Genomic DNA, 26,878 nt, shown 5'->3' on the forward strand with positions numbered 1-26,878 from the left:
ACGCCTTTTTTCCTGGGTTACCTGTGCAGATGCCATCCCACGGCAAGCATGGAGCCCGCTCAGCTCAACGTAGCAGTCATGAACATTGTAAACACCTTGCGCATTATCGTGCAGTTTATGCTGAACCAGAACCTGCAAAACCAGGTGAGGAGGAGGCGGCCATGGCAGTGCGGCGACAAGAGTGATGAGGACATGGACACAGAATTATCTCTCAAACCACGGGCCCCAGCGCTTTGGGGATCATGGTGTTAATGGGGCAGGTACATGCCGTGGAACACCGATTCTGGGCCCGGGAAACAAGCACAGACTGATGGGACCACATAGTGTTGCAGGACGATTCCCAGTGGCTGCGAAACTTTCGCATGCGAAAGGGCACTTTCATGGAACTTTGTGACTTGCTTTCCCCTGCGCTGAAGCACAAGAATGCCAAGAAGAGAGCAGCCCTCACAGTTGAGAAGCGAGTGGCGATAGCCCTGTGGAAGCTTGCAATGCCAGACTGCTACTGGTCAGTCGGGAATCAATTTGGAGTGGGCAAATCTACTGTGGGGGCTGCTGTGATCCAAGTAGCCAAAGCAATCACTGAGCTGCTGCTACCAAAGGTAGTGACTCTGGGAAATATGCAGGTCATAGTAGATGGCTTTGCTGCAATGGGATTCCCTAACTGTGGTGGGGCGATAGATGGAACCCATATCCCTATCTTGGTACCGGACCACCAGGGCAGCCAGTACATAAACCGCAAGGGGTATTTTTCAATGGTGCTGCAAGCACTGGTGGATCACAAGGAACGTTTCACCAACATCAACGTGGGATGGCCGGGAAGGGTTCATGATGCTCACGTCTTCAGGAACACTAGTCTGTTTAAACGGCTGCAGCAAGGGATTTACTTCCCAGACCAGAAAATAACAGTTGGGGATGTTAACATGCTTATAGTTATCCTTGGAGACCCAGCCTACCCCTTAATGCCATGGCTCATGAAGCCAGACACAGGCACCCTGGACAGTAGTCAGGAGCTGTTCAACTATAGGCTGAGCAAGTGCAGAATGGTGGTAGAATGTGCATTTGGACGTTTAAAGGGTCGCTGGCGCACTTTACTGACTTGCTTAGACCTCAGCCAAACCAATATTCTCATTGTTATTGCTGCTTGCTGTGTGCTCCACAATCTCTGTGAGAGTAAGGGGGAGATGTTTATGGTGGGGTGGGAGGTTGAGGCAAATCGCCTGGCCGATGATTACGCGCAGCCAGACACCAGGGCGATTAGAAGAGCACACCAGGAAGCACTGCACATCTGAGAAGCTCTGAAAACCAGTTTCATAACTGGCCAGGCTATGGTGTGACAGTTCTTGCTCTCTTGATTGACTCATTCCTTGTAAGCCACCCACTCTCCCCCCTTCGATCACAGCTTGCTTTAAAAGGAAATAAAGTCACTATCATTAAAAAACCATATATTCTGTATTAATTAATTATAAAAATAGAGAGAGAAATGACAAGGTAGGTCAGGAGGAGGGAAGGAAAAGGCCACTTCAGAACTTGTTGAATGACAGCCTTCTGCTTGGGCTGTCCACTGGGGTGGAGTGGCAGGGTGCACGAAGCCTTCTCTCCACCACATTCTTGGGCATCTGGGTGAGGAGGCTATGGAACTTGGGGAGGGCGGTTAAACAGGGGTTGCAGTGGCACTCTGTGATCTTGCTGCCGTTCCTGAAGCTCCACCAGACGCCAGAGCATATCTGTTTGATCCCGCAGTAGTCCCAGCGTTGCATCCTGCCTCCTCTGATCTTCTTGCTGCCACCTCTCATCTCGAGCATCCCTCCTCTCCTCATGTTCGTCCCTCGTGTCTTCACATTCATCCCTCCTGTCCTCACGTTCATTGGCCGCTTTCCTGTACTGTGATACTGTGTCCTTCCACTCATTCAGATGAGCTCTTTCATTGCGGGTTGACTGCATGATCTCAGAGAACATTTAATCTCATGTGCATTTTTTTCACTGCCTTATCTGAGATAGCCTTCTGGACGGAGGAGAGAGGCTTGAAAAATGTGCAGGCTGTGGGAGGGAAAAAAGAGAGAGAAGTATTTTAAAAGATACCCATTGTTCTGTAAAATGTATACTCTTTCACGGTGAATAACACTATTCACATTACATAGCACATGTGATTTCGATACAAGGTCGTATTTTGCATCTTAATATTGAGTGCCTGCGGCTTTGGTGTTAGAGATCACAGACGCAGGGCTGGGCAACAGTGTTCGGCTTGCATGCGGCCATGGTAATCCATTGTCTTTGAGCTTCTGCAACCTTTATAAAAGCAGCGCCCTCCTTTCCCATACCAAGCACAGCCCATTGAGTGTTGCGGTTTTCGTGTTAACGTGTAGCAGCAGAAACCAAACTAACCCCGCCCCCCATCCAGTTCTCTGGGATGATCGCTTTACCCCTCCCCCCACCGCGTGGCTGGTATCAGGAAAGATCCCTGCTAGCCAAACGTGAAAAGCTCAACGCCAATGCCCCCCGCCCCTCACCGCTTGGCTAACTACAGGGAAGAATTTCTTTTCAGCCATAGGCAAACATCCCAGTGGGAACAGCCACCTCTGCCCTCTTAATTAAATTCCCGTATTTCAACCAGGTTACCATGAACGATATCACTCTCCTGAGGATAACACAGCGAGATAAAGAATGGATGTTGCTTGAATGCCAGTAAACACCGGGAACATATGCTGCCGGGCTTTGTCATGCAATGATACCAGATTACTTGCTACTAGCATGGCGTGGTAAAGTGTCCTACCATGGAGGACGGAATAAGGCTGCCCTCCCCAGAAGCCTTCTGCAAAGGCTTTTGCAATACCTCCAGGAAAGCTTCATGGAGCTGTCCCTGGAGGATTTCCTCTCCATCCCCAACACATTAACAGACTTTTCCAGTAGCTATACTGGCCGCGAATGCATCCCAAGCCCTCACGGCAAATTAATCATTAAAAAACGCTTGCTTTTAAACCATGTTTTATATTTACAAAGGTACACTCACCAGAGGTCCCTTCTATGGCTTCATGGTCCGGGATACCACCTTGGGAGGGTTGGGAGGGTACTTCATTCAGACTGAGAAAAAGATCCTGGCTGTTGGGGAGAACCGTGTGCTGTGTGCTCTCCACAAGCTCGTCCTCCTCCTCCTCATCATCATCTTCCCCATCCGCAAAATCCTCAGGCATCGCTGACAGTAACCCCTCATCGGAATCCACGGTCAGGGGTGGGGTAGTGGTGGCGGCCCCCCCTAGAATTGCATGCAGCTCTGCCCCGGACCGTCCGTTTGCTTCTTTGGTTTTCTGGTACGTTTGTCTGAGCTCCTTAACTTTCACGCTGCACTGTAGTGAGTCCTTATTGTGGCCTCTCTCCATCATGCCCTTGGAGATTTTTTTCAAATGTTTTGGCGTTTTGTCTTTTGGAACGTAGTTCTGCTAGCACGGAATCATCTCCCCATACAACGATCAGATCCAGTACCTCCCGTACGGTCCATGCTGGGGCTCTTTTTCGATTCTCGGACTGCATGGTCACCTGTGCTGATCAGCTCTCCACGCTGGGCAAACAGGAAATGAAATTCAAAAGTTTGCTGGGCTTTTCCTGTCTACCTGGCTAGTGCATCCGAGTTCAGATTGCTGTCCAGAGTGGTCACAATGGTGCACTGTGGGATAGCTCCCGGAGGCCAATACCATCGAATTGCGTCCACACTAACCCTAATTCGAACCGGCAATGTCGATTTCAGCGCTACTCCCCTCGTCGGGGAGGAGTACAGAAATCGATTTTAAGAGCCCTTTACGTCAAAGTAAATGGCTTCTTTGTGTGGAGGGGTGCAGGCTTAATTCAATTTATCGCTGCTAAATTCAACCTAAACTCGTAGTGTAGACCAGGCCTTAGATATAAGTAAAATTCTGCATGGTTACCCTAGCTTCCATTATTCTGTTCATGAACCAAGGGGACTGGTATGCTGCCCTTGACTTAAAAGATATTTACTTCCAATTGGCAATCCCCCAAAACCCCACTGGAAGTTTCTCAAGTTCTTGGTAAATGGAATCCTCTACCAATTTACAGTGCTTGCATGTAGTCTGTTGGCAGCTCCTTTCATTTTCATAAAGTGCACACTGGTGGTAGCAGCGCACCTTCAAAAGTCAGGGATCCATGTGTTCCCTTACCTGGATGACTGGCTGGTGAGAAGTCAGTCCAAGTTTCAGGTATTGACCAGCGCAGCCATTATCTAGTCCACCTTTGGTGCTGTGGGGCTTCTAGTGAATGTGGACAAATCAGTTCTGAAACTTGTACAAAGAATAGAATTTATCAGAGCAATCCTGGACTCTATGGAAGTCAAACTTTTCTACCACAATTAAGATTCAAAACTCTGTGAGGCTTAGTTCTGGAACTAAAAGCACATCCTGTCATACAGTATGCAGTTCCTTCAGGCTCCAGAGGCACATGGTGTCATGTACCTATGTAGAGCAGCACTCCATGTTGCACCTCAGAAAGCGACAAGGATGGTTAGCTTTGTTGTATTTTCTGTGTCATCATCATCTAGACATGGTGGGTCGAGTACCAATGCTAATCTTATCCTCTCTGGACTGATGGACAGACCCTTTGAAAGGTTCTATAGGGGTCTCCTTTGCTCTTCCACAACCAGCACTCACTTTAGTCACAGGTGTGTCCTCCTGGGTTGGAGAAGTTTCAGAGTAGCAGCCGTGTTAGTCTGTATCCGAAAAAGAACAGGAGTACTTGTGGCACCTTAGAGACTAACAAATTTATTAGAGCATAAGCTTTCGTGGACTACAGCCCACTTCTTTGGATGCATATAGAGTGGAATAAATATTGAGGAGATATATGTACACACATACAGAGAGCATAAACAGGTGGGAGTTGTCTTACCAACTCTGAGAGGCCAATTAAGTAAGAGAAAAAAAACTTTTGAAGTGATAATCAAGATAGCCCAGTACAGACAGTTTGATAAGAAGTGTGAGAATACTTACAAGGGGAGATAGATTCAATGTTTGTAATGGCTCAGCCATTCCCAGTCCTTATTCAATCCTGAGTTGATTGTGTCTAGTTTGCATATCAATTCCAGCTCAGCAGTCTCTGGTTGGAGTCTGTTTTTGAAGTTTTTCTGTTGTAATATAGCCACCCGCAGGTCTGACATTGAATGACCAGACAGGTTAAAGTGTTCTCCCACTGGTTTTTGAGTATTATGGTTCCTGATGTCAGATTTGTGTCCATTAATTCTTTTGCGTAGAGACTGTCCGGTTTGGCCAATGTACATGGCAGAGGGGCATTGCTGGCACATGATGGCATATATCACATTGGTAGATGTGCAGGTGAACGAGCCCCTGATGGTATGGCTGATGTGATTAGGTCCTATGATGATGTCACTTGAATAGATATGTGGACAGAGTTGGCATCGGACTTTGTTACAAGGATAGGTTCCTGGGTCAGTGGTTTTGTTCAGTGATGTGTGGTTGCTGGTGAGTGTTTGCTTTAGGTTGGGGGGTTGTCTGTAAGCGAGGACAGGTCTGTCTCCCAAGATCTGTGAGAGTAATGGATCATCTTTCAGGATAGGTTGTAGATCTCTGATGATACGCTGGAGAGGTTTTAGTTGGGGGCTGAAGGTGACAGCTAGTGGTGTTCTGTTATTTTCTTTGTTGGGCCTGTCTTGTAGGAGGTGACTTCTGGGTACTCGTCTGGCTCTGTCAATCTGTTTTTTCACTTCAGCAGGTGGGTATTGTAGTTTTAAGAATGCTTGATAGAGACAAGATCTAATCTCAGAGGTAATTCCAGCACATCCGGTGACAGTCCCAAGAGGGTCTCTGGACCGAACCCGGCACACCTAACTTTACCCTCCTGCCTCACCAAGTCCAAGAGTCTGCACTGCAATCAAATAGACCCTTAGCCCAAGCCACATGAGCCCATATCAGCTGGTACGGGCCAGTTATGGTTATCTAAATGCAGTGTAGACATACCCTAAGAAACATGCTGGGAAAAGTCTTTCATTGGAGCAAGCTTCATCTAAAAAGAAGAGATCGCTTCCTTTGAAGCCTGTGCCAGGTCTGTTGAGTGCATCTCTGAAGGGTCTCTGAGACAGAGCCATCAGCCACTGCTGCTTTCAATCACCCTGGAGTCATATGCAGCTACAAGAGACCTACTTAGTCTCTCAGTACCAGTATCCCCAGCAGTTCAAGAAGGTTCACAGTCAGTACCAATGCCATTGCCTACCAAACCTCTGCAAAGGCAGGTGCAGTCTAAGGGCAAGCCTCCAATGATTTCCACGGTTACTCTTTTCCTGGACTCGGGGTACCTGTCCCTGATACCGACTGGTTCTTTCCCCCACCCCCGATGTTGGACAGATCAGACACTACATCTTCAGACTCAGAGGTACATTCATTGGTGTTTCATACAAGGCAGAGGACATATCCTTCATTACAGACTTGGGAACTGTGGGCAATGCAGCAGTCTCAAGACTGGCCTTCTTCCAAGGGGCAATAGCCCTGTCAAGGTTGGATCCCAGACCCATATCAGTGGCTATCCTGGACATTATGGGTTGCTCCCCTTCCCCCTAGGTATTCCCTGCAGCTGTTTTGCTCTGGGTCATTGAAACTTCTCCAGGCGCATCGGCAATGAGGACATCACTCTCTGGTACCCGATATTGACATCGGTATCAAGCATCCAGATCCAATTCAGGTAGTTTATCCATGGCCAGTCATGAAGCAGCCACCACATCAGAATTCTGTGGAATCCTCTTCCTTGTCACCACATGAAGTAGTTGAGGAAGCAAGCAATTCACCACTACCAGAGGACCCCAGGGCTCACCAAAACTTATTGAGAAGGGTGGCCTGTGTTCTTGATATTCAGGCAGAGGAGATGCATGAAAGCTCCCACAAGTTGGTGGACATCTTGGAATTGGCGGGCCTTGCCAGGGTGGTACTGCCGATTAACAAAACCATTATGGAACCCGTCAAGGTGCTATGGCAGATGCCGTCCTTCTTATCTCCCACAGCAAACTGAGCTGAAAGGAGGTAATACATTCCCTCTAAGGGATATAAATATTTGTATTCCCACCCTCCCCTGGGTTTCTTGGTGGTGGCAGCTGTTAATGAACAGGAGAGACAAGGTCACCAAGCATCGATGCTGAATGGCAAAAAGCGAAGAGGCTGGACTTGTTTGGGCAAAAGCTTTATTCTACAGGGAGTTTTCAACTCAGGATTGCAAACCAGCAAGCACTCCTGAGCTGCTATGACTTCACCCTCTGGGAGAACATCATAAAATTTAAAGACATGTTGTCAGACTCTGTTAGTACCTGTTGATAAAGTGGTGATAAAGCATGATCCTCTGTGCTGGCTACATGCTATGAATGCTTCTGAACCTTTATTTACATGATGGTATCTTGCACTGCAGCAGTAGGCTTCCTGAGGACACCTTTGTGTGAGAAAGCTGCACCTGAAGGCAAACTTCTTCTCCCCAGACTTCACTAGTGAAAGACACTGAGCTACTGTCCTTCATTGTGCAGAGATGTGTGACACAATGTACAGGTATTTTGGTGCCACCTAAAAGCAATCCCCAAAACCTATTGCACTCTGACTCAATGGTGTTCCTCTGAAGAGACTCTTCTGAGCCATACAACAGTCTGGGTTAGGGGTATAATAAAATACATCAAAATAAAACATTTCAGTTGACCTGAATTTTTTTTTTTCAATTTTCTTTTCTGCGAATTTCAAAATACTCATTGGTTTCTAACTGGTAATTAAACCAAATTTCAAATTCTCAATCTTCAGGAAAATGGAATTTTGCCCTCCACTCAGGTCTAAAGAATAGTTGCAGTAGGTGACATCTGTATACTTTTCAGTTGTTCATCTGGTATCTAGATCTTTATAGATGTCACACACCTTTGGGACTACTTAATCTCTTTTGAAATGAAATTAGACAAAGCAGTGACAGTGTTACCAAAATGAAATAAGCAGCTCTTTTTAGAACTCTATAGAAATTAAAAACATAAAAACACAACCTCAGTGCCTGCTTTTGTCCTGTGCTCTAAAAGCTCAACATGACTTGTCATACCTCTGATCTTCTCCCACCAGTAACTCTGTACCCTCTTTCGTTCTTCTCCCTTTGCCTGATTCTGTGAGCCATGCAACCTTAATTCTCCTCCTTCAACTCCTTCCTTAAGACTCAGGTTTTTTGGGTTAGCCTTCCCACTTTTACTTCAAAGATGCTGTTCCCTCAAATTATACTGACTTATAGTCAAATAATAAATATAATAATACATAATTTAAAAAATAAAGAACTAACTGGAGGTGCATGTAACAAGAAAAGCAGTTACTAACCCTTTTGTAAAAAGAACAGGAGTACTTGTGGCACCTTAGAGACTAACCAAGATGTTTTGTGCATGCCTGTTCCACTATAGAGCGCGCCCAGCACATGATTGTCAGAGATTTTTTTTTCCCTAAGCAGTATCAGTTGGGGCAGCTTGAGTATAAAGGGTGGAGCTGTCTCTGGACATACTCTGATTGAGAAGGGAAGGAGAGCAGTTTGTGGAATGGACATGCGCAACACATCTCAAAGAACAACAGTTATAAAAAGGCTAGTAACTTTTTAATTCTTCAAGTGCTTGCACATGTCCATCACCACCTCTGAAAGGGAATTCCAAAGTTTTGAGTCAGTTTCCAAGAAAGCTGTATGTCCCAACTCTCATGAATTTGATCTTCAATGTTGAAAATTTCATAATTCCATCATAAGTGTAACTGGAGGTCATGACCTTTGGGCCACAGATGTTCTTTTTAAGTAGCTTGAGCCAAAGTAAATTCTGCTTTCTTGAAATTAACCCAGTGTTCTATAGGAAATCAGTGGCCTCCAGTAGCCAGTATTGCTCAGAAAGCAGGCTGCTGTGTTTACCTTTTTAAAATCAGTGCATTCATTCCCAAGTACAGGAGTATTTGTGGCACCTTAGAGACTAACAAATTTATTTGAGCATAAGCTTTCATGGGCTACAGTACAGTAGCACAGCCTGCAAATCACAAAAGATGAGAGTCTGTGTGGCCATGTTCATTGTCCATCAGTAAGGGACAGGGCCTTTTTGCCAGCTGGAGACAGAAAAAGCTGTTTTTGGCAACCAGAGCCATTTGAATGTCCACAAACACATAGGATTCCAAAAGAATTCCTAGGCTATGTCATCATCATTATCATCATCACGTTCCTATTATGCCTCTGGTGTTTAGGACAGTGATGAAGCTCCTCCACTCCTGTCCCTTTCTGACAAATCTTTCAATGGTTCCCCAGCTGTGCCACAGGTTTTCCACAGCTCTTCGCCTTCAACTACCTGAAGGGGGATTCCAAAGAGGATGGAGCTAGGGTGTTCTCAATGGTGCAGATGACAGAACAAGAAGCAGTGGTCTCAAGTGGCAGTGGGGGAGGTCTAGGTTGGATATTAGGAAACACTATTTCACTAAGAAGGTGGTGAAGCACTGAAATGGGTTACTTAGGGAGGTGGTGGAATCTCCATCCTTAGGGGTTTTTAAGGCCTGGCTTGACAGAGCCCTGGCTGGGATGATTTAGTTGGTGTTGGTCCTGCTTTGAGCAGGAGATTGGACTTAGATGACCTCCCAAGGTCTCTTCCAACCCTAATATTCTATGATCCTGTGTTGTTTTCGGGCGGCCTCATTTTTGCTTGCCTTCAGATGTCCATCTTATTGCTATTCTGGTGATGGAATCAGTTTCCAGTCGAAGCACATGACCAATCCATCTCTAATGCCTCCTGGCAATGACGGTGCTCAGATCCTCTTGGCTGCACTATGTCAGTAGATCTTGGTTTGAGATTGTTCTGGGCCAAAAGATATTGAGGATTTTTCTGAGGCAGGTTGTATGGAATGAAGACTGTTTGGACATGCCATACTCTCTCATACCCCAGCATTCTGCATTATAAAGTAGTGTTGAAAGTATGCGGCTCTGATAAATCTTGAGTTATTTTTGGTGTCATATTTTGATGATTTCCAGACTGTATTTAAGCTCCTGAAGGTGTTCCTGGCTTTATTGATTTTGTTCCGGGTGTCCTGACTTGTTCCACTGTCCTGGCTGATGGTGCTGCCCAAGTATGTGAATGTTTCTACATTGGTGAGAACATAATCCTCTCTCCGTACTGGTGATGGTGAGGCAATATTAAAGGTCATGAATCTGTCTTATTGCGGTTGATTTTCAGTCCAATTTGCTGGCTGAATGCGTTGAGTTGAGTTGTTTTTTCTTGTATATGGTGTTGGATATGTAATAGGAGAGCAACATCATCTGCGAAGTCCAGGTCTTTAAGGGATGAGAAGAGTGTCCATTTAAGGCCTCCTGGCATGTATTCTGTTGTACGCCACATTACCCAGTCGATGGCAATGTTGAAGAGGATTGCAGACATGACACACCCCGACGTACTCCTGTTTTGACTTAAAAACTGAGCTCACTGTGATCAATACTGCATGTAAAGTTGAAATAGAAGCTTTTGATTACGTTGATGATATGGAAAGATATTCCATATGCCCGCAGAATGCGCCATAGGTTGATTCTGTGAATGCTATCAGAAGTCTTCTCAAAGTCCATGAAATTTATGTAGAGTTGCTATTGCCATTCTAAGCACTGTTCTATTATGTTTCGTAGAGTGAAGATCTGCTCTGTGCAACCTCGCCCTTTCCGAAAACCAGCTTGCTCTTTCTGAGAACGCTATCAACTGCCTCTGATATATGCTGGACTATGATCTTACACAACACTTTGCTTGGCACAGATAAAAGTGTGATACCACGCCAGTTATTACAATCACTGAGAGTTCCTTTCTTTGGTATCTTCACTATAACCCCATTGGTCCACTTATCTGGCACTTTTTCCTTTTCCCAGACTAATGTAAATAAGGGGCCAGGATAGATGCTGCTAATTTAGGATTTACCTTGAACAATAATTCTGCATTGAAGTTATCCTTGCCTGGAGCTTTCCCATTTTTTAAGGATTTGATGGCTTGAATGATCTCTTCCTTAGTTGGGGTGTCTGTGTTGATATCCAGGAGACAGAAGAAGATCTTGATGTTTGCTTCCTCTTTAAGTGGCTCCCTGTTCAGCAGTTCTTTGAAATGCTCTGTACTAAGCTAAATACTGAATTGATATTTAAGGACAGATTTTTCTCAAAGGAGTGAGATGGAGGGACAAACTTCCTTGTATGGGACCCACCTTCCATGAAAGGTAGAGGAGGCTGAGCATTCCTCATACACAGAGAGATCACAGTTGTGAGATGCAGACACACTGCAGTGAATTTGATCATTAGAAATGTGGAAATGGTGACAATGAGAACCATACAGTGACTTGCCTGCCTGGTTCAAAGGTGGTGGGTACATCCAGACAAACTTCAGGTGTCCTAATTAGCCTGCCTGCCTTAACTGGTTCTAGCAGGTTCCTGATTACTCTAGTACAGCCCCTGCTCTGGTCACTCAGGGAACAGAAAACTACTCATCCAGTGACCAGTATATTTGCCCTCTACCAGACTCCTGTACCCCACTGGTCTGGGTCTGTCACAGTAGTTTTTGGGAAGCCTTCCAGGATTTCCCCATTTCCCCTCTGCAATGTTTCAAGGACTCTGCTTTGCATGCCCTAGCCTTCTAGTTAGACAGTCGGGATGTGTCTCCCGAAGACTGTTAACACCACGTCTGCATTTGTCAGAAGGAGTCAGTGAAGAGAAACACTAGGATCTCTCTCCCTCAGTCAAGGAGATGAGTATGCTGCTTCTGCCAAACTCTCTCTGAACTGACATTCCCTGCTTGGGCTAGCTCTAGCTGAATATTATTCATTACAATTGACCAATAAATTTGAGGGTACCCGTCCCACCTGCAGTTCTCTAAATCCTTCCATAATCTGTTGCTTACTGAGGTCCTAATCTATCTCAGAAGTCATAAGAAGCCTTTCCAATGTTTGTAATCAGAGTTGGATTGGGCCCTAACTGAGACAGTGGTCAAGAGGTACTCTGGCAAAGGTATATTATGCCGTGCAAAGCAAAATTGACGGTAGCTGTCACTTATTTTTCTATTCATGCAGTAAGGATAATGTCAGATTTACCGGTGTTGGGTTTTTGTTTGTTATGTAAGTAAGTGTTTCTGTGGTTTTGTCTCCCTCTTCTGAGTTCCAGAAAAACTGGACTATGTTCTAGAGGTCTGCTTGGGTCTAATTCTAAAGCCCAACCTGGACTTGAACCTGACCTAAGAGCTTCAAATAGTTTTCAGAACCCACTTGACCTAAACCCAACACTTCACACCAAACCTGCGTCAGTACCACTGCCTCATCTTTGGGTGTGGTCTGGTGGAGGCTTCCTGCTTGTCCCCCATCCGCAATCCATCTCCAGCCACTTTCTGCTTTTGGGGGCAGCACAGTGGTGGCTGTGTACCCTGCTACTGCTGGATGATACTACCTCATTCTACTGGGTGTGCTGCTGAGGGAAAAGCACTGACTTTTCGGCACACTCCACAGTACACGCAGCACAATGAAGTGGCGGTGGCTGGCAGAAGTAGCCATTGCCATGCCAACTCTATGGGATGGAGGAAGTGATTGGAGATGACCCAACCCAAGCCCGAGAGGGTGGGCTGTTTTCAGATCTGACTTGACCTCAACCTCAGCAGTGTCCTATAGGGTTCAGGTCAGTTTGCAAAGCTCTACCTTGTTCCTCCTCCTATGGTGTTAAATGGTAGTTTGGTTCATTTCAGCTTCAGTTACATTTTGGCTTAGTTTGATCTATAGAGTCATTCATAGTAAGAGGCAGAATTTTCTTTCTCCCCTCTTTCACTTGGTAGAGGAAACTCCTAAGAAACTGAACAAGAAACCATGAAAGCACAAGGCCAGTGGTGTTGTCTGTCAGACAAGACACAATTCAGCAAGATGCAGCATGCACCTTCATTGTCTGAATCTGAGCAAGTAAAATAGACACCATATGTACCCAAGTGTAATTGCTCCGGGGGCGGGGGGGGGGGAGGGAGAACATGTCAGAACATTTGAGTAACACCTAATTCAGCCCAAGGTTATACATAAATCTGATGCTTGCTTAGAAACAAAAGTAGGAAAATATTATGCCTGGATTCCTCTTCAGCAGTGCTTCCTACATAGGTGAACTTTATTAGAGAGAAAACAGAAGTGAAAAGAAACATGTAACAAATTTTTATGGTGTTTTGTGCTATTTTTTTTTTTTTTTTTGCACTAAATAAAGTGGTTATGAGGCTCCAAGGAAAACAGCCCAGATGTTAGTGAGTTGTATGAAATTTAGTGGCAGCAGGCTGTAAAAAACTGTCATAAAACAGCCTGTCAGTGTCACACATCTGGACAATGCAGCTGTATGTTCCTGCTGCTGTCATCACCTGAGGAAAACTCAATAGCCTTATTTCACATTAATTAGGCTACATAGTACCAGCCAAATCAACATTAAACAAAGAGAGGGTGTCTTTGCACCAGTATAGCCCCGCTCAAATTGCCAACAAGCAGTTTGTATCTTTCAGTCAGGGTTAGTAACTCAGACACTAGCCATTTTATAAACAGTAGCCCAGGCTATCCCAGTTGGTTTGGTATCTATTCAATGCTATTTAATTTATAACTCTCTAAGTTGCTGTTAATATCACTCCACTATTTAAAACCTAATAGTGGATGTTTTTTACAACATTAACTGGATATCTGTATACTCCTAAAATGAAATGTAGACTGTTGCCTCCATCTCAGCTTGTGTGTAGTGTGACAGTGAGCAGCACTCCAGCTGATTAGCAAGAAGGACCTGAGAGCCAAGGAGTGGGGATAGGCTGTTACTGGGATTGGGTCATTTTTTGAAAGTATGACTTAGGATGGCCATATTATTGTGAGCCACATACTTTAAAATGTGAAATATCAGTCCACCCTGTCAGCACACACAGTGTGTGCCAAATTTTATACTGAAACTGTATTAATAATAACTCTTTCTTCACCTCTCTGCAGGTGATAGAGGCAGCCAAAGCCATTCTGGATAGTGGAGAGCAGCTTCCTGTAACACTGATTGGAAAACTATTGAAATTTCAGCTGCTTTGCATCAAACAGAAGGACCTGCAGAGAAGAGCAGCTGAAAAGAAGGTACTCTTGTGTGCTGTAAGGAGGATGTTCCACCCAACTTTATGAAGGCAATTCCATTCCCTCCAGATCACACAGTCAAGTGTTGCCCAAGTAAATTCAACTTCTGTCTCTCCTACTATTAGAAAATATTATCCAGTAAATGCATTTATAACTGAGGAGAAGCTAAAAACAAACCAAATAGAATATTCTTTTTTTATTGAGTCTTTAAAATAGTTAACTCCTTAAATATTCATTCCTGAGTACTGAGATGCAGAAGGTGGGACAGGAGAAAGAAAAACAGAAAGGGAACAAAGTTAATACAGAAGTCCCTTTAAGAGGAATGAGAAGGAAATAACTGCTTAGTAATTATAAAGAAGATAGGAATTATAGGGGAAGACATCAGAAGAAACAAATGGGATACAAATGCAGGACAGCTAGGTGCTGCAGTATATGTAAAAGGTTAAAGAATAAGCAAATGAGACTACAGAATGTAAGGAAATATTAAACTGGAAAAAAATAGTAGCAAAGGACTCTGAAGGTGTTGAAAACATCTAGAGCTCTTTGGTCAAAACCAGACAAGTTCAGTGTCTACTGTGTTCAGCACTTAATTCTAGGAAATGACCCAGATACAATAAATAAGGCAGTGTTTTGTGAACATTCTAGAACTGACAATTATGTAATCTGACTCTATGTGTTCATCGGGTTAGGAACACAAAGCTGTAGCACAAAAAGATGGGGTTTACAAAAGTCTGAAGTGGAATAAATTTGAAATGAGATGAAGAAAACTGGTTGGAATCCACAAATCCACTAGATAGCTTTGAGTCTCTTGGAGACAGGTCTGAATAGTTTAAAAGGAGCACATGTGAGGGTGCTTAGCACCAGACAGAGGGAAGAGAACAAAAGAAGGCAGAATCTCTGGTTCTTCTTCGAGTGCTTGCTCATATCCATTCCATTAGGTGTGTGCGCGCCGCGTGCACGATCGTCGGAAGATTTTCTACCCTAGCAACACCGGCGGGTCGGCTGTGGAGCCCCCTAGAGTGGCGCCTTCATGGCGCTGAATATATACCCCAGCCGACCCGGCGCCCCCTCAGTTCCTTCTTACCGCCCCTGACGGTCGTTGGAACTGTGGAGCGCGGCATAGCTGTTCTCCACTCTCCCTAGCTTAGTTAGTTATTCGCAGTTATAGTTATAGTTATAGTGTTTATAGATAAATAGTTAAATAGTTTTTAAAAGTTGTTCTAGTTGTTATAGTAGTTCAGGGGATTAAGGGGGTCGTCTCCCCCTTTCTCCCCCGGCCGCGGGGCCGGGCTCATGCCCAACGCTCCCGGCTTCAAGCAGTGCGCCTCCTGCGCTAAGCCTATGCCCACGAGCGACCCGCACGACTCCTGTCTGAAGTGCCTGGGAGAGTCCCATCAAACAGATAAGTGCAAGATCTGTAAGGCCTTCAGACCAAGGACCAAGAAGGAGCGGGACTTTCGGCTCCGGCAACTCCTGATGGAGGCGGCACTTAGTCCGGACGCTCCCTCTACAAGTCAGGCCCCGGCACCTAGCGCCTCGGTGCGCAGTGCCCCGGCGGCACCGGCCATGCCGACCACGCGAGTGGCGTCGGACAAGCCTCCCCGGCACCGGACCTCGTCGGCACCGCAAGCACAGCAAGTGCCTCGACGCCGGTCATTATCCCCGGGGCATAAAAAAGCCCATAAGACGGGGACCTCCGTGCCGAAGACGCCGGCTCCCCCAGTGCCGGGGGTAGAGCCGAGTCCGCCGGTGGAGCACCGAAAACAGGTGCCTCCAGCACCGTCGACTCCGGCGCCGAGGCCGTTGAGTCCGGTGCAGATAGCGTCTCCACCGAGACCGGCGGTGATACAGTGCCTCCCGTCGACTCCAGAGACCTTCGCGGCGGCGAGAGACTTGATAGCTCTCACGGAGCTGGCACCGCCTCAACCACCGGCACCGACGGCACCGTTGACTCGCCCGGTCCAGTCGAGGGGGAAGCCTGCCTTGATGCGCCCTCCATCGCAAGGGCTGGAACCTCGGCACCGGTCCAGGTCCCGAAGCAGGTCCCCACGCCGCTCGCAGTCCCGGCGCCGAATATCACCTCGGCACCGGTCGTACTCGCGGCCAAGATCTTCGTCGCGGCACCGCTCTACGTCTCGGCACCGCTATGATCGTCGGCACCGATCAACGTCGAGACGTAGTTCTCGGCACCGCTACGGTCGACGCTCGACGTCGAGAGGCCGCTCCCGGCACCGGGCATACTCCAGGTCCTCGTCGAGGTCCAGATCCGGCTCCCGGCACCGACGAGGTCATCGGCACCGATTGCGATCCCGGCACCGTTCGCCGGCACCGCGTAGAGATAGATCATCTCCGGACCGGCACCGTACGGCACCGCAGCCCACGGGAATCGTTTCGACTCTCTCGGCACCGCCATGGCCATCGAGATCGGTGTCTCGCTCCTCGGAGGACCTATCGAGATCGGCATACCCCCTTCAAGGGCAAGCCGAGGAACAGGACTTGGGCCATTGGCAGGAGATAACAGAGGACCATTCTCATGGCCCATCTCACTGGTCGTTTTGGACCCCGTGGGCGTACCATCAGGAGCAAGGGGCTCCAATACCTTCGACCTCTCGCTCGGGTCACTCCGTTAGAAGGGCCCCGGAGTCCACCATCTCTCGGCCTCCGCCAGGGGGCATGGAGGCTTCCGTGTCCGCACCACCTGACGCCCTGGACCCAAGCGCAGGTGATGCTCCGGCCCAGGAGCAGGGAGACCAGGACCCTCCCTTGGATCCTGTACCACCGGAGGCATCTTCCTCTTCCTCTCCGGATGAGGCAGTGGCGGGCACATCATGCACAGGTCCACCTCCAATAGATCTTCGGGCTCACCAGGATCTCCTGCGTAGGATGGCCCGTAATATGGACCTGCAGACGGAGGAGATAGTGGAGGTGCAGGACCCTATCGTGAATATCCTCGGAGCGGATGCCCCATCGAGGGTGGCGTTACCCCTGATCCGCACGATACAAGCCAATGCAGCTACGATATGGCAAACTCCTGCCTCTATCCCACCCACAGCGAGAGGGGTGGAAAGGAAATACTTTGTTCCATCCAAAGACTACGGGTACTTGTATACCCACCCCCAACCGTGTTCACTGGTGGTGGCATCAGTGAACGCAAGGGAGCGCCACGGTCAGCAGGCTGCAGCGCCTAAATCGAAGGAGGCGAAGCGCCTCGATTTGTTCGGCCGTAAAGTTTACTCAGCCGGAGGGCTGCAACTTAGAGCGGCGAACCAGCAGGCGCTCCTGAGCCGCTACAACTTTAACTCCTGGAACTCTATGGGGAAGTTCAAGGAGTTGGTTCCCCAAGAGTCCAGGGAGGAGTTTGGAGCCATGGTAGAGGAGGGTAAGAAGGTGGCTCGGACCTCCTTACAGGCCTCCTTAGACATAGCGGACTCTGCTGCGAGAACCCTGGCATCAGGTATCGCTATGCGGAGGATCTCCTGGCTCCAGGTTTCGGGTCTGCCTCAGGAACTGCAGCAAACCCTGCAGGATCTGCCCTTCGAAGGACAAGGGTTGTTTTCAGAAAAGACGGACTCTCGCCTGCAGAGCCTCAAGGACTCCAGGACAATCATGCGTTCCCTGGGGATGCATGTTGCGGACCCTCAGCGCAGGCCATTTAGGCCGCAGCCTCAGCGCTTCTACCCCCCCCGCCTCGTCAGAGACAGGACTCGGCCCGGAGGCGAGGGCGAGGTGGTAGAAGAAGGTGGACCGGCCCTCAACCCGGCCAGAACCAGGGGCCACCTAGACCACCTTCAGGCCCCAGGCAGAACTTTTGAAGGTGCGGTCGAGGACGGCGCCCCAGTCATCCCCCAGGATCCAGCCCCCTCCTTTCGAGATCGCCTTTCCCATTTCCACCGTGCTTGGTCCCTTATAACTTCGGACCGTTGGGTCCTTCGCACGGTGGACAGGGGATACGCTATCCAGTTTTCTTCAATCCCCCCTTCCTCCCCCCCTTCCCCGTCCCTCTTCAGGGACCCTTCTCACGAGCAACTTCTTATACAGGAAGTTTCTACGCTCCTTGCTATGGGGGCCATAGAGGAGGTTCCAGTGGAGTTAAGGAGCAGGGGATTTTATTCCCGGTACTTCCTCATTCCCAAGTCCAAAGGAGGTCTGCGACCCATCTTGGACTTGCGCGGACTCAACAAATTCGTAGTAAAGTTGAAGTTCCGCATGGTCTCTTTGGGGGCCATTATCCCTTCCCTCGATCCTGGAGACTGGTTCGCCGCCCTCGACATGAAAGACGCATACTTTCACATCGCAATTTACCCACCTCACAGACGCTTCCTGCGATTCGTGGTAAACACGGTGCACTACCAATTTGCAGTCCTTCCCTTCGGCCTATCCTCGGCCCCAAGAGTGTTCACGAAATGTATGGCTGTCGTGGCAGCGTACCTTCGTCGGCAAGGGATACAGGTGTTCCCGTACCTAGACGACTGGCTGGTACGCGGTCGCACCAAAGAGCAAGTTCAAGCTCACGTCCACATAATAGTGCACACATTCAACGAGTTGGGCATCCTACTCAACAAGGACAAATCCACTCTAGAACCTACCCAGAGAATAGAATTCATCGGCGCAGTTCTAGACTCCAGACGTGCACAAGCCATCCTGCCAGACAACCGCTTTGGCACTATCACGAACCTCATTCAAGGGCTCCAGGCCTTCCCAACTACCACGGTGAGGTCGTGCCTTACCCTGCTGGGTCACATGGCTTCCTGCACGTACGTAACCAGGCATGCCAGACTTCGGCTTCGCCCACTCCAGACCTGGGTGTCGTCAATATACCGCCCACATCGGGACAGCCTGAACATGGTGGTCACGGTCCCGATCTCGGTCCTGACCTCCCTCACCTGGTGGCTAGATCACAATGTGGTCTGCGAGGGGATGCCATTTCACGCCCCACAACCCTCTCTGCACCTGGTCACAGACGCTTCATCTCTGGGTTGGGGCGCCCATCTCAACGAACACCATACCCAGGGCCTGTGGACTGCACCCCAGCTAGCCCTGCACATCAATGTTCGGGAACTGATGGCGGTGCGCCTGGCGTGCCAGGCTTTTCTCAATCTCCTACGTGGCCGCTGTGTGTTAGTTCTCATCGACAACACCACGGCCATGTTTTACATCAACAAGCAAGGAGGAGCACGTTCGTCAATTCTATGCCAAGAGGCCATTCGCCTGTGGGACTTCTGCATCGCCCACTCAATCCATCTCACGGCATCGTTCCTCCCTGGAGTCCAGAACACTTTAGCGGACCGACTCAGCAGGTCCTTCCAAACGCACGAGTGGTCTATCCGTCCGGACATCATACATTCCGTCTTCCAGAAGTGGGGGTTTCCCCAGATAGACCTGTTTGCATCTCGAGACAACAGGAAGTGCCACGTGTTCTGCTCCCTGCAAGGTCGAGCTCCGGGCTCCCTCTCGGATGCGTTTCTCCTTCCCTGGAAAGACCACCTGTTTTATGCCTTTCCTCCGTTTCCTCTGGTCCACAAGGTACTGCTCAAATTGCGCAGAGACCAGGCACGGGTAATTCTGGTCGCTCCAGCGTGGCCGAGACAACATTGGTACACCACACTGTTGGAACTCTCGGTTCAGACACCGATCCCGCTTCCATTATGTCCGGATCTCATCTCTCAGGACCACGGCCGGCTGCGTCACCCCGACCTACAATCACTCCACCTCACGGCGTGGCTGCTCCATGGTTCACCCAGGCAGAGCAGCAGTGCTCGCACTCTGTCCAACAGATTCTGCTGAGCAGTAGGAAGCCCTCAACACGGACCACGTACCTGGCCAAGTGGAAGCGGTTCTCCTGTTGGTGCGAACAACGAGCCACGCCCCCGTTGCAGGCACCTATTCCTCTCATTTTGGAATATCTCCTCGCCCTAAAACAGCAGGGGTTGGCGATATCTTCAATTAGAGTTCACCTGGCCGCTATATCGGCCTTTCACCCAGGGGAACTCGCGTCCTCGGTATTCTCTAACCCGATGGTCGTTAGATTCCTCAAGGGCTTAGACCGGATGTACCCACAACAACGTCAGCCCGTTCCGACGTGGGACCTCAACCTGGTTCTCTCCAAGCTCACAGGTCCTCCATTCGAGCCACTGGCCACCTGTTCACTTCTGTACCTATCCTGGAAGACAGCCTTCCTCGTAGCCATCACCTCAGCAAGGCGCGTTTCTGAACTCAGGGCGCTTACGTCTGAGCCCCCTTACACAGTTTTTCATAAGGATAAAGTGCAGCTTCGTCCACATCCTGCCTTTCTCCCTAAGGTGGTTTCTCCTTTTCATATCAACCAGGATATATTTCTCCCGGTCTTTCATCCTAAACCACATGCCACTCGCCAGGATCAACGTTTGCATTCCCTGGACGTACGCAGGGCCCTGGCCTTCTATATTGACCGCACAAAGCACTTTAGAAAGACGACGCAACTCTTCGTTGCAGTGGCCGACCGAATGAAAGGCTCACCGGTCTCCTCACAACGCCTATCCTCCTGGATTACGTCTTGCATCCGGACTTGCTATGACCTGGCAGGTGTCTCAGCACCGCACCTCACCGCTCACTCCACGATGGCCGAAGCTTCCTCGACTGCTTTCCTGGCACATGTTCCGATCCAGGACATTTGTAGAGCGGCGGTTTGGTCATCAGTCCACACATTTACAGCTCACTATGCACTAGTGCAGCAGTCCAGAGACGATGCTGCTTTCGGATCAGCGGTTTTGCACACAGCAATGTCTCACTCCGACCCCACCACCTAAGTTGGGCTTGGGAGTCACCTAATGGAATGGATATGAGCAAGCACTCGAAGAAGAAAAGACGGTTACTCACCGTTGTAACTGTTGTTCTTCGAGATGTGTTGCTCATATCCATTCCAAACCCGCCCCCCGTCCCCACTGTCGGAGTAGCCGGCAAGAAGGAACTGAGGGGGCGCCGGGTCGGCTGGGGTATATATTCAGCGCCATGAAGGCGCCACTCTAGGGGGGCTCCACAGCCGACCCGCCGGTGTTGCTAGGGTAGAAAATCTTCCGACGATCGTGCACGCGGCGCGCACACACCTAATGGAATGGATATGAGCAACACATCTCGAAGAACAACAGTTACAACGGTGAGTAACCGTCTTTTTCTAATCTGAACTAAAAGACAACAGCTACAGCCAGAAAGGCTACTTCTTCTGCAGCATCCAGCAAAACAACTGAGTATGGTAAATCATACCAGTTACACAGAGTGCTGAGAGCTTTTCTTGCTGCTTGTTCGCCCTTTAACATGACACCATAAGGGGGCAAAAAAAGAAGAGAAAAATTGAATGTACCTTTTAAAAAATCCATTTAATCCATTTATAATTATGGCATGGTGTCACTACAGGTGACACCATCCCTGCAATTTTTTTATTTATATATATATATATATATATATACTGTCCACCTTAGCTCTATTTTAATATAGTTTTTGTCTGGGAATTATCTAATGATTCATTAGTGTCCTGTATGAAATGAATGTAGTGCTCTCAGTCCCAGTTCATAGTGGATAGATGTTCACATCAAAGAAAAGACCGACAGAGTTGGCACCAATTGATTCCATAGTTGGCAGTTTCAATAGAGACGCTAAGGACTGAACCAGCCTTAGAGTCTGAACTTTTTGATCAGCCACAGTTCCTTCCTGGTCCACAGGGAAGTTTGCACTGCTGATGCAAGTACTGTACCTGCTCTGAAGCTTAAAGCATCAGAAGGCATTAGTTTCCAGGGCTGTATCAATCCACCTTTCACCAGCACCAATTTCACTCATTTTTAAAAATCATAGTTATTTTTTCATATATACCCTATTCTTTTAGCATGAGGTCTTGGCACTGCTATTTAATAGGAATATAATAAACTGAAGAGTGTGAGAAAGGAGAAAGGGTGGAGCTCAAGACAGCTGCACCAAAACAAAATCCTGAAGGGTCAGAGGGAAAAATATTAAAATAAATATATTCAAACAGTAAAGTTTTACTACAGTCAACCATTTGTTCTGTTCATGCTTAGACTAATATGTGAGATTAGTTTGTTAATTTTACCAGGCAGCAGAAGAGCGAGAGAAGGAGAAAGAAAAAGACAAAGGGAAAGCTAAACCTCCTGGCAAGAAGGAAAAGCCACCCAGTACCAAATCTGCAGGAAAAGGAGGGAAGGGAAAGAAAGCTGAAGCAGTACCAACAGCAACTACTATTAAAAAGGACACCACACTAAAGCGACGTGGAGAAGAGGAGGAGGATGACAAATATTTGGGTATGTAAGGCATGCAGATAGACTGCTGATCAACTCACCCAAAGAGCATTTAAAAGTCTTGAAACCTACCTGCTGATTCAAGACTCTGATGTATTCCCTTTAGAAAGATTGAAACTCGTTATAAGTCAAGAAAGAAAATAATTACATTTACCTCCATATCAATGAGACAATCTTCTCCTTGTGTTATAAAATATCAAAAGCTGTACAAGTTAATAATGTGCTAACCAGTTCTGAGAAAAATCGTATTCCTAAACCATAGTGGACATGGCTACAAACATCCACTAAAGGAAGCCAAAAATGTTGACAGGTTTCAGAGTAGCAGCCGTGTTAGTCTGTATCTGCAAAAAGAACAGGAGTACTTGTGGCACCTTAGGGTACATCTACACTACAGCGGGGAGTCGATTTAAGATACGCAAATTCAGCTACGTGAATAGCGTAGCTGAATTCGACGTATTGCAGCCGACTTACCCCGTTGTGAGGACGGCGGCAAAATCGACTTCTGCCGCTTTTTGTCGGCGGCGCTTACTACCACCTCCGCTGGTGGAGTTAGAGCGCCGATTCGGGGATTGGGACGCGATAAATCGATCCCTGAGAGGTCGATTTCTACCCGCTGATTCAGGCGGGTAGTATAGACCAGACCTTAAAGACCAACAAATTTATTAGAGCATAAGCTTTCGTGGACTACAGCCCACTTCTTCGGATGCATATAGAATGGAACATATATTGAGGAGATATATATACACAAATACAGAGAGCATGGTGAATGAGCACATCTACCAATGTGATGTATGCCATCATGTGCCAGCAATGCCCCTCTGCCATGTACATTGGCCAAACCAGACAGTCTCTACGCAAAAGAATTAATGGACACAAATCTGACATCAGGAATCATAATACTCAAAAAACCAGTGAGAGAACACTTTAATCTGTCTGGTCATTCAATGACAGACCTGCGGATGGCTATTTTACAACAGAAAAAATTCAAAAACAGACTCCAACCAGAGACTGCTGAGCTGGAATTGATATGAAAACTAGATACAATCAATTTAGGATTGAATAAGGACTGGGAATGGCTGAGCCATTACAAACATTGAATCTATCTCCCCTTGTAAGTATTCTCACACTTCTTATCAAACTGTCTGTACTGGGCTAGCTTGATTATCACTTCAGAAGTTTTTTTTCTCTTACTTAATTGACCTCTCAGAGTTGGTAAAACAACTCCCACCTGTTTATGCTCTCTGTATGTGTGTATATATATCTCCTTGATATTTATTCCACTCTATATGCATCCGAAGAAGTGGGCTGTAGTCCACGAAAGCTTATGCTCTAATAAATTTGTTAGTCTCTAAGGTGCCACAAGTACTCCTGTTCTTTTTGCAAAAATGTTGAGAAATTTACAAAGCTCTGCACCTCTAGACTAGTGACATACTTAGCGTGGAGCCAGGGTTTGTAACTACAGAGCAAGTTTAATCTCCCATCTTCCAACTCTAGCAGACCACTGTTATGTGTCTCATACTCTCACAGAGCTCTTCATAGCTAGGCTTAAGGCATATAGGGTATGTCTACATTGCAATGTACGCCCAGTCTCAGACTCAGGCTTGAGTCGGAACCTCCCTTCTGTCCATACATTAATCTCTCAGGCTCAGATCCAGGGTCCTAGGACCCCATGAGGGTGGACACCTCAAGCCCCAGTCAAGCTGGGACACAAGGTTAAAGCCCTATTGCTTTGCAGTATAGACACAACTGGTCCCGATTTGGGTCCTGGGAATCGGCCAAATTTCTTTGTCCTCTCTCCCCCAAGAATTGTCAATTGACTCCAAGGAAACAGAAGCAACTCCCCTTGTTCTAGTACAGCAGTTCAAAGAGTCAGCATTTAACCCTTCCATTTTATTCTGACCTCTGAGCTGAAAACACACCTTCAGAGAACCTAACACTCTGAATTTGCAGTGCAAACTGGCCAGAAGTCCTTTGCAAAAAGTGCTGCTTCGTGGTCGGGGAGCACACCCAGATTTTGGTTAATCTCTGCTGCGAGACCAGCTAAACAGTGGATTCTAGTAAGAGTACCAGGAATGACCATGCATACCAGCAAATAGCAAAGAAGCTGGCAGCACTGGAAATTTATCGGACTGGTGACCAGTGCAGGGAGCAAACTAAGCAGTTCAAGACCAAGTACCGGAAAACCAGGAACCAGAACTGCACCTCAGGCAACTCACCAAATCATACCTGTTTTATGAGATTGACCTTGGGCATGAGTTCAAACTGGTAGGAAACCCAAAGAGCAGATGAATGGTGTCTTTTTGTCCCAGCAGGATCTGGCAATATTCACTGCAAAAATCCACCACTGAGAACCCTAGCAAACAGGCCAAAGTATCTTGTACTTGAGGCATGATGTACTGATCTACCACAGTGCATCTTTTTAGCACTTGGTTGTCTCTCTATATATATCCTTATGTTCCCATTCAACTTCTGTACTCCCACTATAAAAGAGATATATGGGCTTCATGATTCTGCAGTGATGCCGTTTGCAAGCAGTTCCTGAAGATGGTGTTGCAGGTCCTCCATCTTGGAGAGAGCAATCTTCCTAGAACATGCTCTGAAAGGACATGAGTCTTGTAGTGTGATGATATGATCTTCTGCCTACATGTGTCCCATGACCCACTTGTGTAGCAAGAACACCCTGGATCTTTCACAAAATTTCTTCCTCAGAATCTTTCAGGGTCTACTGGTGGAGCCTGGATTCACATGGGGAGGTGGGATGGGGAGGGAAGGTCAGGTCCCTGGCTAAGGGTGTTTAGGTATTGCTCCCCAACTCATCTGCAGTAGTTGGGGAGTACCTCAAAAGTCTAGAGTTGGTCTCTATGAGAACAGACACATCAGACACCAAAACATATCACTGCTGCTGTGTCCACTTCTTCTCTTTTCCTGACAACCTCCTCTGAAAATTCCAGGACCACTATGATGTTCCCTTGGTAAGGGTATTCATCCATACTAAGTCCAGTCAGTGGCTTTACTGTCAATTCCTAAGCAACTGTTGGTAGAAAAACTGAAATAGTCCCTTGGGATCCAGTATCAAGTAAGTTATACATTCTGTCGCTTCAGCCTTTACAGTGACCTCTGCTTGAGCTTCTATTAGTCATGGTGGTATTTAGGCTTGGAGAATCTTTCCATGGGAGCCTTTAAGTCAGAGGTTCCCAAACTGTAAGTCGTGACCCCAAATGGGGCCAGGCCATCAGCAGATGGGGTTGCAGCGATCCCTAGTGTACAGAGGACACCATTTTGCTCTGCACAGCATGACTTCCATGCAGTGCATGTGAGGTCATGGTGCATGGAGGATGCCACTTTGCTTCTACAAAATGACATCCTCTGCACAGCATGACCTTGCATGCACCATACATATGAGGTCACGCTGTGTGGAGGACACCACTTTGTAGAGCAAAATGGCCTATTCCATATGGTATAAGGTCACACTGTGGGAAGAGTGTGATTTTCTCTTCAAAATGGCATCCTCCATGCTGTCTGGGGTCCCGGAGTAAATAGTTCATTCAAATGGGGTTGTGCCAGCAAAAGTTTGGGAATTCCTGCTTTAAGTTCTGAGAGCCTGAGTGTCTCCCTTCTGAAGCCCCTTGCCAGTTTCTCAATTCCCCCCAACTCATCCACAGCATCTGGTACACTAAGGTGGGATTCTCTTCATTCTGATACTTGACAGCAATATGTACATCCTGGCCACAACTGCAGCAGAAAAATTGTCCTCTCCCCTTTTGCTCTTACAGGGTAGTGACTCTAAATGCTGTTGTCTTATTAACCACAGCCTCTGGCTCCTTGTGCCCTGAAGTCTTGAATGAGTTGAGAATGGAATGAGGTCCCTGTTTGCAAGTACTGAATCTGTGTGTTAAATACATTTTTATTAAGAGGGAAAGGAACACAGCATTAATTTGGGAAAATAACTCAACCGTCTTTTTATACAAGTAATAAGTAAAACACCCACCCTCACAGTATCTTTGGCGGTAGTCCTTTGTTTTCCCACCTTCTGATGTGATTGTCAGATGTCCCTTTCCCATACCACTTGCCCCACTTCCCTTTCTGTGCACCCCACTCAGTTTGTTGGCAGTGTTTAGTGATGTCCAAAAGTCTGGTCCCTCTCCACCATTCCAGTGGGAAATGCTGCCTGGTTTCCATGAAGAGAAACCCTGTCACTGCCTCTAGCCTCAATGCTGACTCTGCATCATCTCTCACGTGGCATATAGGAGCATTGATTAGAGTGCTTGCCACCAATGACTTGCTTCTTACTACAAATGAGCTGTTCCCTCTCGGTCTAGCTTAAATCCAAGTTCCATTCCCTGGCAGTGCCAGAGAGATACTTTTGTTTAGGGTGACTTCATTTTTCTGTTGCATAGCAATCATTATATTTCATTACCACACACCCAAAATGTAATGGAATTTTAATCAGAACAACCAAAATGTTCATACTGGGAGGGTGGGTAACATGCAAATAAGGTC

The 26,878-nt window shown here is 47.4% G+C and overlaps 1 protein-coding gene across 7 annotated transcripts in view; it reads left to right on the plus strand.

The window, feature by feature from the left end:
- The window catches only part of SPAG17 (sperm associated antigen 17), a 280,253-nt gene that overhangs the window by 65,896 nt on the left and 187,479 nt on the right, over nt 1-26,878 (plus strand). For all 7 annotated transcript variants that reach the window (XR_004647912.1, XR_004647911.1, XR_004647913.1 and 4 more), the window contains exons 4-5: nt 13,968-14,099; nt 22,177-22,381. Coding sequence is in view for 4 of the 7 variants with exons in the window: in XM_034787997.1 (XP_034643888.1) it covers nt 13,968-14,099; nt 22,177-22,381 (337 nt within the window). In the remaining 3 variants the exon portion in view is untranslated. The remainder of the gene's footprint in view (nt 1-13,967; nt 14,100-22,176; nt 22,382-26,878) is intronic.

This window comes from Trachemys scripta, chromosome 1, assembly GCF_013100865.1.
Source record: "Trachemys scripta elegans isolate TJP31775 chromosome 1, CAS_Tse_1.0, whole genome shotgun sequence".
Classification (NCBI taxonomy): domain Eukaryota; kingdom Metazoa; phylum Chordata; order Testudines; family Emydidae; genus Trachemys; species Trachemys scripta.